Raw genomic sequence first — 15,623 nt, forward strand, 5'->3', positions numbered from 1 at the left:
GAATGTGATTTGTTTGTTATATGTTTCCCCAGTAATTTGGCTCACATCTGTGTAGTGAAACAAAGTACCGTGATGTTGCAATAGTCTGTCCGGCCATGCGCTAAACATATCATTTGGTGACGCATAATATTCAGCGCAAAACAACTTAAACTGTATGCACGATTGCTTTCATTAAATTTGATTCGGTTCAACATATCCTTTTGATTCTTCTGAGCAACTGCATATGGAAGAAATCTCAAGTAAAACCAGTATGTCTGGCAACCCTGCCAAATAGCTGACGTCACTTGTAAACAAGGAAAGTAGTTCACAACTGCCGGATGCACTGATAAATCAAACTAGTAATAACTTCAACAATTTCTAAGTGTGGAGAAAAATTAAATTAAACGTATGACAACATCACTTCCAAATGTTTAGAAGATGCAATGAAATATATATATATATATATATATATATATATATATATATATATATATATATATATATATATATATATATACAGTGGCGTATTTAAGGGGGGGCTTCCGGGCTTAAGCCCCCCGAAATCTTACTTACTATAGTAAAGTATATGAAATATCTTGCAGAATTTTCACATTTACAGGCAAAGCCCCCCCGAAATCTTACTTACTATAGTAAAGTATATGAAATATCTTGCAGAATTTTCACATTTTCAGGCAAAGCCCCTTCCCCCCGAAAGTTAGCAAAGCCCCTCCCGAAACAAAATCGTAAATACGCCACTGTATATATATATATAGTATATACTTACCCAGGGAAGACAAGGAGACGAAAAGATTTTTATTGAAATTAAAGATACTCATAATGATGTAGGAATAATTGTTGGTAAGTGCTTAAAAGTGAAGGAAGTGAAAATAGAATTTGTTGATAAAGAAGGATCTAGTGGTAATACAGGCATATGCACAGACGACTTCACAGACAATGCCCTTAATTGTATTCAAGAGATTTCAATACAATTATAGGGGAAAATCAGGAAAGTAATGTCGCAGGCAAATATGGTTTAGGCGAAAGAAATGTAAAGGGATAGGGACTGGTCAATTTCTGTACAAAGAATTCATTAGTAATTGGAAACACGTGGTTCAATCAGCACAAGAGAAGACGACATACATGGAAATCCTCAATGGACAACCGAAGATATCAGGTAAGCTTTTAACCGCGCGAATTGTGAATTGTTGTTGGAAGCTATAAAGACGTGGGTTGGAATGGAAAAATCGAAGAGTCGATTTGCAGATGATATGGCGCTTGTTGCTGAATCTGAAGAGAAAATCAATAAGATGTTAGAAAACTTGAGAAAGGACTGTGAAGAATATGGGATGAAAACAAATGTTAGAAAGACAAAAGCCATAGTCATTGGAACGTAGCGGTCGGCGTCAACTACAGAAGTAGTAAGGTAGAAAATAGACGAGAGATTAGTTTTCGATATCTGGGTAGTATTATTAGTGATATGAAGTGCGAATGTAAAATAAAAGCAAGGGTAGGAATGTCGAACTTAGAAGGAAGAAAAGTGGGACTTAGAACGAAGAGTTGAGAAAAATTTATAAATTGGAAGAAAAAAATAAACATTAGACAAAAGCTTCTTAAAATATTATTTTATATCCAGTAAAATTTCAGAATGTCATCGTTCCCCTGGATACCGTGTTTAATTCGTTTCTTCTCAATGAAACAATCAGCATTACATTATGTTTCAAACAGATACAGGCAGGATTTCACGGAAGCATTATAACTTAGTTTTTATACGAGAACACTGTACTATCAAGATATAGAATCAACACAATCTTATAATTATAACCTCACCTGCTCCATTTTGGAGGGCAATATGCAATATACATGCCCCAACTAACTGCCCATTACTCTTTGAAACTCTCCATTTCGCAAAACCACCATCTGCTCGCTTCAACACACGCCTCGTACTACCCCGTCTGATGTACTACAACCACTTTATACCTAGATCAAAAACGACCAGCCTCACACTCATCCCCAGTGTTGCAAACTACAGATGTTTACATTTTCCATTATTTTGAAAACCATTTCTGTACATATACAACCTTTTTTATTTGCTATTTACTTCCAGGAAGGAGATAATATTACAAGCATTTGTGACAAGACGTTCAACGGATGGTCGCATGATGTCACTGTCAGACATTGGGCTTGCTTCTATGGCAGGAAACAAACTAACCAGTCAATCGTTAAAGTACATCAGCATCCTTTTGCACACGTACAGGTAAAGTAATACAATTACTAATTGCTATATTAAATTAATGATGGTATTAGTATTGGAGCTGTCCTATGCTGCAATAAGAATCCACATGTAGCCTATCACATCCTCATCATTCACTCATTTTAAAACAAAATAATTTAAAATATACAAAAGTACTTTTAGAGTAAGTAGCAGTGCCACGTGTATACCACGTGAAGAAGTTTGGTTTGTAATTTCCTCAATGAATATTGAAACCGGATATCAGTGCCAGTAGATTTCAAGTTTTAGTACAGAAATTAAAGATGGAATATACTCTTGGGGTGCTTAATTGGTTACAGAAAACCGCTTTTAGCTATCTATTACTGTTTTCATTCTACGTAGTGATCAACGTTAAAACCGGAAATGGTTGATTTCTACTACTTCCGGTTGATGGATCATCTCCACCAATGACCCTAATTTCTAACTTTTGACTCGGTACATCCTGGCCAAACTTGGTGGTCCATCAAATAGTTCTTGGGTTTTCTTTTGTCCCCTAGACGACGGACGGACAAACAGACAATAAAAATATGGAGTTTCAGCAGTCCAAACTTCTTAGTAATTAAAAATACAGTTGGACATCGATAACTCGAACCTCCATAACTGGAATTCATTGATAACTCGATTTTTCACATTTCCTTGAACTCTCAATAACACTACCTCTGTAAGTCGAATGTTTAAAAATTTCAACGTCGATAAGTCAAATTATAACGATTTCATAATCATATTTAAAAGCCTCGGTAACTCGAACTTTCATATCTGAAAACCTCTACGAGTCGAAAGTTACCTCTATAAATCGAATTTCTTTTCATGCGATCTCAACAACTCGAGCTTGTAGCTCTACACTTTTATTGTCATTGTTGCTAATATGTACTGTAATTGTGTTTTACTAATGTCTAGTATTTTATTTTTACTAGTCATATTTAATTTATTCACGTTTCACAACTTAAAGTTATAAAGGATGAATGAATAAAACTTTGAGTTATACAGTTGAATGAATAAAACTTCGAGTTATGGAGGTTGAATGAATAAAACTTCGAGCTATACAGGTTGAATGAATAAAACTTTGAGCTATAGAGGTTGAATGAATAAAACTTCGAGCTATACAGGTTGAATGAATAAAACTTTGAGCTATAGAGGTTAAATGAATAAAACTTCGAGTTATACAGGGTTTGTCCGGGAAGTAATAAGACTGATTTTATTCCGCCATGACTGTACTTCGGAGCGTGCGCGCACCGACTGGATCCGGTAGAGGGCGTTCCTAGCTAACAAACGAACGGCTGGTCAGTTGTCTCCGAGCACACGGAGAGTCAGGACATGCTTTTTTCGCGCGACGTGTTTCTGTGAGTGGTGCAAGCCGAAAATGCAGCGTTCGTTAGAGCAGAGGTACGCGATTAAATTCTGTGTTAAACTCGGTAAATCTGCGACAGAGACGTTTGATATGATCAAGCAGGCTTACTCATATGATGCTTTAGCAAGAAGTGGTGTGTTTCGGTGGCACAAGGCCTTTTCGGAGGACCGGGAAGAGATCGCCGATGAAGACCGTGCTGGAAGACTTTCGACTTCGACAAACACCGACAATGTGACTCGTGTGCGCGAAGTTTTGAACTCAGACCGTCGACTAAGTATTCGTTTAATTGCCCAGATGTTAAATTTACCAAAAACTGTGGTTCATGAAAATGTGACGGAGCATTTGAACATGCGCAAGGTGTGCGCGAAGATTGTCCCAAAAGTGCTCACTGACGACCAGAAATTGCGGCGAGTGGAATTGTGCCAAGAAAATTTGAACATGTGTGAAAGTGACCCCCAATTTTTGAATAACGTAATCACAGGTGACGAATCATGGATCTTTGAGTATGATCCCGAGACAAAGAGGCAATCTTCCGAGTGGCACATGCCGGCGTCTCCTCGCCCAAAAAAGGGAAGAATGAGCAAATCCAAAGTGAAAACGATGCTCATTGTCTTTTTTGACATCAAAGGCATCGTCCGCCATGAATTTGTTCCTCCTGGACAAACCGTCAACGCCAAGTTTTACGTGGAAGTGCTCAAGAGACTCAAACGAAGGGTCAATCGGGTCCGACCAGACATCGGAGCCGAGTGGAAGCTGCACCACGACAACGCCTCGGCCCACACCGCCTTTCTTGTGAACAGCTACCTGACCAAGGCCGGCATCCCAACGCTTCCGCAGCCGCCCTACAGCCCAGATGTGGCCCCCCGGACTTCTTTTTGTTTCCTCGCCTGAAACGCCCGATGAAAGGCAAGCATTTTGAGACGACAGAGGGGATCCAAGCAGCTTGCACCGCGGCTCTCAAGGCTATTCCGGAGAATGACTTCCGTGACGCCATCAATGCTTGGAAATCGCGCTGGCAGCGCTGCATCGACGCAGAAAGAGCCTATTTTGAAAGTTTTTAAAGAAGTGTAACGATTGGCTCAATATTTTTTTTTTTAATCGACTAAGTCCTATTACTTTCCGGACAAACCCTGTACAGGTTGAATGAATAAAACTTCGAGTTATACAGGTTGAATGAATAAAACTTTGAGTTATACAGTTTGAATGAATAAAACTTTGAGTTATACAGGTTGAATGAATAAAACTTTGAGTTATACAGGTTGAATGAATAAAACTTTGAGTTATAGAGGTTGAATAAATAAAACTTCGAGTTATACAGGTTCAATGAATAAAACTTCGAAATGAAATGAAATGAAATCTTTGAGTTTTACGTCCCACGGTTATGCCGGTTAGGCTAAAGGAGACGGTGATGATGAGTAATGAATGAAATAGTGGAATGAAGAAAGTGGGAGGAAACGGGAGAACCCCGAGAAAACCCACGCACATGGTGTTTGTCCACCACAAAGTTCACTTGGCGGGGGCTGGGATCGAACCCGGGACCCCAAGCACCAGAGGTGAACGCTCTACCACTGAGCCACCGCGGCCCATGAATAAAACTTCGAGTTATAGAGGCTGAATAAATAAAACTTCGAGTTATACAGGTTCAATGAATAAAACTTCGAGTTATACAGGTTGAATGAATAAAACTTCGAGTTAAACAGGTTGAATGAATAAAACTTCGAGTTATACAGGTTATAAAGTCACTTTTTATGAGAAACACGGAACCTCGGAATCTCGATTTTTATCGTGGCCACTTTAACTCGAATTTTGATTACTCGAAGAATTTCATAACTTGAATTTTTATCTATTCCCTTCAGCTTCGAATTATCGATGTCCCACTGTATAAAAAGTTTTTTTTTTTAATTAAAGAGTAGTTGAAGATTACAAAAATAAAAACACAACAAAAATTAAAACAGAACCTTATTAAACTACTATGTTTAATTTCGATTATTTCCATATTTCATCAGCCAGTTTGATTGATGACGTACTGTATTTTTAACTGTTATCCATCCTTTACATTTATTTTTATTTATTGGTTTGCTTTTATTTTGCTTTAAATAGAAATCAAACTTGAAAAATATACGGGAACAAGAAAAAATCCTTTTTATCCAATTATTTACCTTCGATTGTTTATGGATTCCACTCTCCAGTTGTATCCAGTTTGTCCATAGCACATATCAAATCATAGACACCGACATAACGAATCATACCACGAGACAAAGATTTTTAATGGACATTTTATTATCTTTTCCAGGATGGACTCTACCATCAGGAACTCGATTACTCATTGGTCGAAAGAATAAACAGTATGCAGGGATCATGGAAAGCGGAACTAAACCCTCTTTTTGAAGGAAGGACACACAAGGAGATACTCAATATGTTGGGAGGCAAAAAGTAAGCGAAAGAGACTCGTTTATTTTTACAAACAGGTTTATTTATTCTGATAACAAGGCTTACTTCTGTTAGTCGTCTAGGAAGTATGTATGAGGGAGAATCAAAAACTAAGGTTACAAGACCGATATTTCTGGAGTTTCGTATAGAGGAATGAGGAGCATGTGGTAATTTTAATATATGGAGTTTTCAACTGAGCAGAGCTTCAGCCAGCTGTCACCTACGGCGCTAGTTGCAGAGAAACACAAATGTCGACTCGTTTGGAAAACTGGTCTCGAGAAGAGGCCCGTTCATTTATTCGATTTCCGTGGACTAAACATGAACAGCGGCTGAAATTTACCGGCAGCTGGTAGAGGAAACGGCCAGAATTTCTCAACGAGGACGCCATCTTCCTTTACGACACCATGCGCCCGTATACAGCTCAGAAGACCACCACACAGTTCAAGCAGTTTCGCTGGGACATCATCGACCACCCTGTCTACAATCCGGACCTCGCTCCAAGCGACTTTCACCTGTTCCCGCACTTGAAGGAGCATCTAGGATCCCGTCGCTTCGCTTCAGATTTCGTGACAAAGTGGCTCAACACCCAAAGACAGGATTTTTTAACAGGAAGTAATTTTCAAACTCGTCCCAGGATCTGACAACTGTTTCAACCTATATGGAGACTGTAGGTTGTATGAAATAATATACACATATTTCACTGCGGGCTTTGAAACCTTACTTTCTGATTACTCCCCGTAATTTGAAACAAGAATAACTTGTCGCATTCTGTTTCCATTCTTGTAGAATTTTTTGATGCATTAGTGTTATAGGAATGTGTTTGTAAAAATTAGTCCTATGTCTTGATGTTTTGTATTCTATCAATGCCTTCTCCAAAATTCTGGACATGAAGATCTCAAGAACATTCTTGTAGATTGCAGAAACGCCGCGTAAAAAAAAATGACATTATTTGTATGCCCTCTTCTCGGCGAAAAATTCGATATGAATAGGAAATCATTTGTAATGCTAAATTATAAGTTCAATAGAGTTGCAGCCCAGGTGGCTAGATGGCATTTATGTTCTTTTGGATGATATATGGTTAGTGTATCAGTATACAAACAACAAAATGATGGAATTTCAGTGAGGAATTAATACAACTTAATTTAGGTAACTTTTCAGTTGCCTCATGCTATTGGATCAATACCAACCTGCTATTGGATCCATGCTATTGGATCAACCAATTGAATTGGTAACCTGGATTCGAATAAATTTTATAGTGCTATAGCACGGCCAACAAGAGATGGTCTCTGACGTTTCTTACCACATGCGGTGAGACATTGCAGCCCCTACTTTGATACCAGTGTTACCAACCACGATCACTCTGTCTTATACCATTAATTAAATTGCCACTACAGTTGCACCGAAAAAAACATTGACACGCGAGTAGTGGCAATGTCAATGCGAGCTGTCAGAGAAGTTCTCTTACTGGACGCATTATAATTGATTGATTTGTTTCGTTTCTGTATTAATTTACTTAAGATTCGATCGCATCAGTTGTACAAATGATCACATTAATATCATATGTTTGCAATAGTGGAATAAAACAGCTAGTGATATCCAGTGTTGCCAACAACATCTGAAGAAAATAAGCTAAATGGCCTTCAGAAATAAGCTTTTCTACGCAAAGAATGACTAGATTTTGAACTGCTACCTTATAACCAATATTGTAGTTTTTAAACCCCTTTTTTGTCTGTAAGATTATATGTGAGTTATAGTGAAATTTGAAATATTGAATTTTATTCGCTGAAGACTAACAAGCAACACACAGGACATTATATTACAATAAAATCCATCACCAACTCATCTGATTTGTGAAAGTCAACAGCCATATTATCATTTGAATTAAAATAAGTCATCATCGATGACGTCGCAGCTAACTGAGGCGCTGGAACTGGATACACCATCGTTGGATTGTGGATTGGTTGTGTTTGTGTAGGCTGCTATTGTCCCGATTTTGAGTAGTTATTCTAATTTTCAGCAGGTCATAGTCCTCACAAACACTCCTTATTTCTCCGTACATCCACATGAATCATCATGATTGCATTGAGAGTTTCCAAGCTAATTATAAATCCTATTTGTAGCCTTTAAGAAACAAAAATAATCTCTGTGGCTCCAAGAACCGAACAGTTTACTAAATTTGTATTAGAGAATTTTCATTCTTACAATGAAATGTGAAAATAAAAATTAAAAATAACAAATAAAAAAACGGGGCCGTTACAGGAGCGACATTAAAATTCTTCCTGAGTTGATAAGTATTGTTAAGTAGTTGTAAATCTGTGGGTAGGAAGAGAGAAGAATGAAAAACTAGTGTTTGTTGCGTAATAAAACATCCTCTGTCTAGAGAATTCAATTAATACGATAATATAGGCCCTATAATGATAAATAGGCTAATTAAAAAATACACTTTATTTTCAAAGAAAAATATCTTTAGAATTAATTTAACGGCTAATAAAAATGTCAAAAGATTTTCATAAAATAAGCTATAGGCCCTACATATATATAAGGTTATAAGTATTTCTTAGATTTGTATAACCAAATGCCTCTTCAAGCAAGGGCGCCGATTTCTCTGTTAATTTGGGGGGACCCATTCAGATGCAGAAGGCATATATGAGGATTTTAATATAAATCCCATTCAAATTATGCCAAATATTGTATATTCATAAATAAAATTAGGGGGCCCACATAAGCACTGCGGGGGTCCAGGCCCCCTCGTACCCCCAAGGTTCGGCACCCTTGTCTCCAAGTAGGCTAGATTTAGGCAAACATAGGCTAATTTGATATTACTGGTGATATCAAAGTAATTTAGAATAGCTATTTGAATATAAGTAGATAGGTAGCACATATTCATTGGATGATTGAATCTGTAGCTCTTATTAAGTGATTCAATATTTGTAGATTCTATTAATTGATTGAATCTCAGTAATTTATGTTCATTCATTAATTCAATATTCCCAGCTCATATTCATTGATTGCTCTATTTCATTGATTGACTAAATACTTTTTTCTAGTCATAATTGAATATCTAAAGCTCCTATTTACTGATTGGTTATCAGCAGATTTACTTATAAATTGATTAAATACCTAAAGCTGTTTATTGGTTGACTGCATATCTAAGTGTTCTATTCATGATTGAATATATTGAGCTCTTATTTTTGATTGATCGAATATCTGTAGCTTCTATTCATGATTGAATATATATGGAGCTCTTATTTTTGGTTGATTGAATATATGTAGCTTCTATTCATGATTGAATATATATGAAGCTCTTATTTTTGGTTGATTGAATATATGTAGCTTCTATTCATGATTGAATATGTGGAGCTCTTATTTTTGATTGATTGAATATCTGAAGCTTCTATTCATAGATTGATTGGATCTGGAGTTTAACGCTCCTTTTCGCACTGAGGTTACATCCATATAACTTGAAATGGAATCCGAACACGAGTCATCCCACAGGAAGGACAATCTGTAAAGAGACATAATTTCTTACGTCCACATATACCAAATTATTTGTGTAGGGGGGTCTACTTTTAGTTCAGTAGTAATACTCAAGTAATATGATATAAAGAAATTGTACATAATAAGCGAGATTTTTGGATGAAATAGAAAGTAGGAAAAACTGAAAAAGATCTGCAGCAAATTGTGCAGTTCTTGAAATATTAACGCATGTTAAATTTATGAATAATAAAATGTTTAGATAACGAGTGAACAGGGTGTGCAGAATTTCTTAACCCTTATAATATCGAACATTCCCTATGCCACTTGGTTGAATAATCAACTAGTTGTTTTTCTTAGTTGAGTAATCAACTAGAGAAATTTCTCGTCTCGTAGACGAGAGTAGTCATGTTTCTAGTCTCGTCTCGAATTTAGAAAAGCTATAAATTGAGAAATCTCATCTCGTCTCGTGGGTAACACTAACAATAGCATATAAAAATATGTATAGAACATTATGAAATGTTTGAAGTTTAACCAAAAATGCCTTATTCTTCAAAGTTGTATCTCGAATGCCTCACACCCTTGGGCTAAAAGATTAGCGTATGCGCTTCGACGCGGGAGACCAGCTTTCTATTCCCGGTGGGAACTCAGGTGGTTCTGGTTGCACGCCACAGTTGAAGATCAACATATCACCTAGCCTCAATACTGAACGAGACGTCCAACTCTTAACTCACCGAAGAGGACGCGGTAGCTCAGTGGTAGAGCATTCACCTCCGGTGCTTGGGGTCCCTGGTTCGATCTCAGCTCGCGCCGTGTGGATTTTGTGGTGGACAAACACCGTGCTCGTGGGTTTTCTCGGGGTTCTCCCGTTTCCTCCCACTTTCTTCATTCCACCATTTTACTCATCTCTCATCATCACCGTCTCCTTTAGCCTAACCAGCATAAACGTGGGACGTAAAAACTTAAAGATTTTCATTTTTCTAATTCACTGAACTAAATAAACTCTAAATAACCATTGAACACCTCTCAAGTGATCCTGTCACTTACCGCCAGTAACGTGGTAATTTGATATACGATAATAGCCTACTACCTTTCTCACTGGAAGTGTTATACTAAGCGTTCGTAACTTATATTCTATTTACAAATTATACTTTTGTTCATTTCAGTTCTTGGCTTCCACAGAGACCAAAACCTGCAAAGCCTACTCGAGAGCATATAATAAAAGCATCCAGTTTGCCGGAAAGTTTTGATTGGAGGAATGTGAGTGGTGTCAACTACGTTTCACCTGTCAGGTAAATACAGAGTAATATGTACGTTTAATTTTTCAGGAATTGTTGCAAAGATATTTAGGGTCAGTCAATTGAAAACAGGTCACTCTAGGAATCCAGATTAATCATTGTAACACGCATCTTACGCCTTGCAATATAAGTACCTTTACCGTGCACTAAATGGCATTAGCCTCAAGGCTACAATCAAGGATTACGTGATTTCATTCTTAAACTTTCTTGGCCATGTAACGATTAAATTCTTGTTACATTCAGCCCACAGTCCGAATTGCAATATAAGTCAACACGGCTAAACAACTTAATTTTTATTTACCTGTATCGTAAATACTGATTGCATGCATTGATAATTAGACACATCTACATTCAGAACACCATTAACCTTTTATTCTCAAAACCTTCATAAAAATATTATTCTGTTGTCATAGCAACCAAGCAAAATAACTATCTTCTTTTTAACAACTCACACTATCTGATTACCAATATAAAATCAACAACATATTATAATATTTTCTTCTTCTTATCAAAACAATTGTGCATTTTTAAGCGCCATTGCCCAAAATAACTACAAGAAAATGGAAGTAATTTATCGCATAGATATACAATATCGTTATATAAATGGCTCCCGACTTTCTTTAATTGTATAAATGGTTACAATTAAAGAATCCTAGACTTACATATTCTTACATGGATGGTTACCTTACTTTCCGAATAGCTCTCGTATATATTGATTTTATTTTATATCAACAATAATCTTACATTTATTTAATAATCAATTATATTTTAATTCTATAAATAATCGTATTAAAAATATGACCAACTTGTTAATTATTCTGGTCCTAAAATAGATTCTTTAATTCAATATCTTCGGAGCTCATTAAATCATTAAACGAAAGTACATTGACATATTTCACAACTTATTCCTTCCATTTGGGCAAAATCGATGCATAGATGTAAATTGCATAGAATTCAGAAGTACGAACTACAAAGAAATTCTAACAATATTCAAAGTAATACGAAACATAAATTAAACAATATCATATTCAGGAGTAATACAAATAAAGAAATTATTATATCAAGAATTAATAAAGTTTATGAGAGTTAGAATACAATATAACATGTTTTATTTATTCGAGCATATTTATCATACCTGTTAGTAAGCGATATTTGTATTCATACCACAACGTGCTGAAACTTAGTATCTACCATATTTATTATATGTATAGAATTCAAACAAAGTACGAATAACAAGTGAAATTTACGGTATTTAAAGTGAAAATAAAAAAAAAATCAATTAAATATATTCTCTCGGACGCCACAACATTAGTTTAAGTTACATTGCCAAAAGGTTCGGTTAAGTTACATTGCACATTACAATCTTGTATACGGTTCTACTATTATTTGCTTCTACGGTACCTTGGTTTCTATTTTGAGAATTTCTGCCACCTATGAATCTATTATGAAATCCATTTCGTAGAAAGTTAAACTTATTGTTCGCTTGATTCCTAAATGTATTACGATTATTGTTCTTCTCCTAAAATTAGATTCGGATCTATTACCGGTAAATATTAGGTTCAGTTCTATTCTCGTTACAATGGAATCTATTATTTCTCGCATTAAGACCACCTTCTTCTCTGGCACTGATGTTGCGAACAGGTAGATAACATACTTGATTATGATTACTATTAGCTTGATTCCGATTCCTATTAGCCTGCAACATAGATTGACTTTCAAAATTTTGCACTATCATAATAAGGTGATTGAAATTAACGCATTGTGCAGAAATCAACATTTGTTGCAACTTAAAAGGTAACAAGATTCGGATTGATGCTATTACTCTTGATTCTTGTTGGTATGGATTAATTACCTTAAATTCATTATATACGGATATCACAAAATCAGTGAGGCTCTTATCCAATTTTGGGTTATAATGTCTATTTCGAACTAAGGCGTCTCAATTGGCCAACATGAAATCGTTTTCAAAATTAGAAAGTAAGGCATTTTTAAAATCTAAATAATTACGTAAATTACTTCTGATTGCTTTAAACCATACGGAATACAGTGGTAATAAAACATGAGGCAGAATTTTCAAAAATTTGGATCTATCTACTCCAATTAAATGACATTCTTCCTCGAAATTTTCTAAAAATGTGCTGGCCGGGATGTACCATCTGTCTTACCACTAAATTTTGTTAAAGATCTAATTTCACTAAACCGAAAATGATTACCTTTATTAGTGTGCTTACAATGCTTGGAATTTACGGGAATGTTTTAACTGCGGTGAGATGAATGACTTCTTCTCCCATTTCTCTCTATACTAGCTTCATTATCGTCCTTCTCGGAATATTCTTCGGATGAATTACTATCTTCCACTATTACTCTGGGTTCATATGGAATAGGTTCAACGTTGACAGCTGGAACTCGATCACCATTTGCAGTGTTAAATTTCTCTTTGATTGTATTTACTTGCAACTCCCTCATCTGACTCGTATGTTGATTAACTAAAGTTTCCACAACTTCTACCGAACTTCGTACATCAGTAAATCGATGTAAAATCTGTTCCATCTTATAATCTGTTTATTCTAATTTGGAATGTATTTGTTGGTTCATTTGTTCCAATTTACTATCCATTTTAGTGTCCATATGATTAGTTATTTGCTCAAACTTAACATTCATCTGTTGTGCTCTTTGCTCCAGCTTGGTATCCATTTTTGTTGTGTTAGAAGTGACATTTGCTCCATTTTTTGTTGTTGCTGCGATATTTGCTGACCAAGCTGTCTTATAAGATCAGCCACGTTCGTTGATGAGTTCGTACCTGGTAGCTCTACATCACCAGCTTCCTCATTTATATTTTCATTCCCAGAGACACTCATTTTGATGTTTCTGTAAATTCTTTCCTTACTTCTGACAAGGAAGGGTCACGCAGTGGCTCCGCTCAGATCCGAATGAAACAATTGTGTTTGCATTTGATATGTTATAACTAGACGAATCCCAAAGTTATACGTGCCACCGGGCGGAATGTCGTGAGTTACAACATATTTTGTAATATAAAAGCTACAAAGCTGGAAGAATAGTTTGAACCGAGTCATTTGTTCGGAAACGGTTGAGTAAATGGAAAACTCAGACAATACGTATCCCATCATTTTCAAGGACACATTTTTTTCTGATTAAAAAAGTTTGCCCCAGGGTCCTCGCAGGGTCCCAGACGGGTCCAACTCAAAATTTTCAAATGGCAAGGGGGGTTAAGTAGCACATCGTTTGAAAGCTGTTGGGGACTCTGCTGGGGACCCTGGGACAAAGTTTTTTACCCCAAAAAGTTTGTCGTTAAAAATAATGGGATACGTGTTGGTCGAGGTTTCCACTTACCCAACCGTTTCCAAAAAAATTACTCGGTTCAAACTATTCTGCCAGGTAATTTTTTTTTTTTTTTTTTTTTTTAGTTCTTACATTACAAAATATGTTGTAACTCACGATATTCCGCCCGGTGGCACGTATAACTTTGGGATTCATCTAGTTATAACATATCAAATGCAAACACAATTGTCTCGTTTAGATCTCAGCGGAGCCACTGCGTGACCCTTCTTTGTGAGTAAACTATACTCCATGTTGAACGCTATGATGAGACTGCTTTACGTAACTGCAAACAAATCTCAAGGTACTCCTGGTCGGTAAACCACCATCTAAATTGTAACGATTAAATTCTTGTTACATTCAACCCACAGTCCGAATTGCAATATAAGTCAACACGGCTAAACAACTTAATTTTATTTACCTGTATCGTAAATACTAATGACTGCATGCATTGATAATTAGACAAATCTACATTCAGAACATTATTAACCTTTTATTCTCAAAACCTTCATAAAAATATTATTCTGTTGTCATAGCAACCAAGCAAAATAACTATCTTCTTTTTAACAACTCACACTATCTGACTACCAATATAAAATCAACAACATATAATATTTTCTTCTTCTTCTTTTTATCAAAACAATCGTGCATTTTTAAGCGCCGTTGCCCAAAATAACTACAAGAAAATGGAAGTAATTTATCGCATATATAATATCGTTGTAGTTCTTTGTACAGGCACCACAAAGACAGTTTGAACAACACTACTATAAACAAGATACAACGAGACATTTAGTCGTTCATGTCCATATTATATTTGGCTCAGGAGAATAATCAAATTCTCTGATATTTTGTGTGGCAATTCTGACCTAGATATCATGCTGGTTTGCTGCAAACCGAGTAATGCTTTCAGCAGTCAACAATCAAAGGGCAATAGAGGCCATGGTTAACACGGCTGCCTCATTTAACATTTAAAATCCTTGAAAGGGTTGGAAATTAAGAAAAATAAGCTTGCGTGTTGCTTCAAGCGGATTTTCATTTGCTTTCATTTTCTTCTTTTTAGGTATAATCTTAATTTTGCTTGCCGCAAAATGTAACGGAAAAGCCACAAAGAGAACAAGGCTAGGTTTCGCTTGTGAAATGGCTTGTATATACAATATTTAACAGTCAATGTGATACATAGTTGTTTTAAATATAATACAAGAGTGGTATTCCACATGCTTTAGGTATATTTCTAGACACTATTTCCCGGTGCATGGAATCCCAGATTGAATTCTCAATGGAAGAATCCTAAAATCTGAACTCAGAACAGTGGTTCGGATTTCGGATTCCACAACTGTGGGTTCCAAGCTCATGCTACCAAGGGGCGCAAAAGTCCCAACTAGCCATCTATTTCCTCAATACAATAAATTTGATGATTAATAAAATATTTGTGCCAGTAATTATCACACCAGAGAACAAACTACTCTCTGCGTTAGCCTTACAATGTTGA

At 36.1% G+C, this 15,623-nt stretch overlaps 1 protein-coding gene across 1 annotated transcript in view; it reads left to right on the forward strand.

Moving 5' to 3' along the window:
- The window catches only part of LOC145686786 (dipeptidyl peptidase 1-like), a 58,997-nt gene that overhangs the window by 9,236 nt on the left and 34,138 nt on the right, over positions 1-15,623 (forward strand). The window contains exons 3-5 of the mRNA XM_081760443.1: positions 2,084-2,233; positions 5,890-6,029; positions 10,667-10,792. Of these exons, the coding sequence (XP_081616569.1) occupies positions 2,084-2,233; positions 5,890-6,029; positions 10,667-10,792 (416 nt within the window). The remainder of the gene's footprint in view (positions 1-2,083; positions 2,234-5,889; positions 6,030-10,666; positions 10,793-15,623) is intronic.

This window comes from Thermobia domestica, chromosome 5 (genome assembly GCF_964235325.1).
Source record: "Thermobia domestica chromosome 5, izTheDome1.hap1.1, whole genome shotgun sequence".
In the NCBI taxonomy this organism is placed as follows: domain Eukaryota; kingdom Metazoa; phylum Arthropoda; class Insecta; order Zygentoma; family Lepismatidae; genus Thermobia; species Thermobia domestica.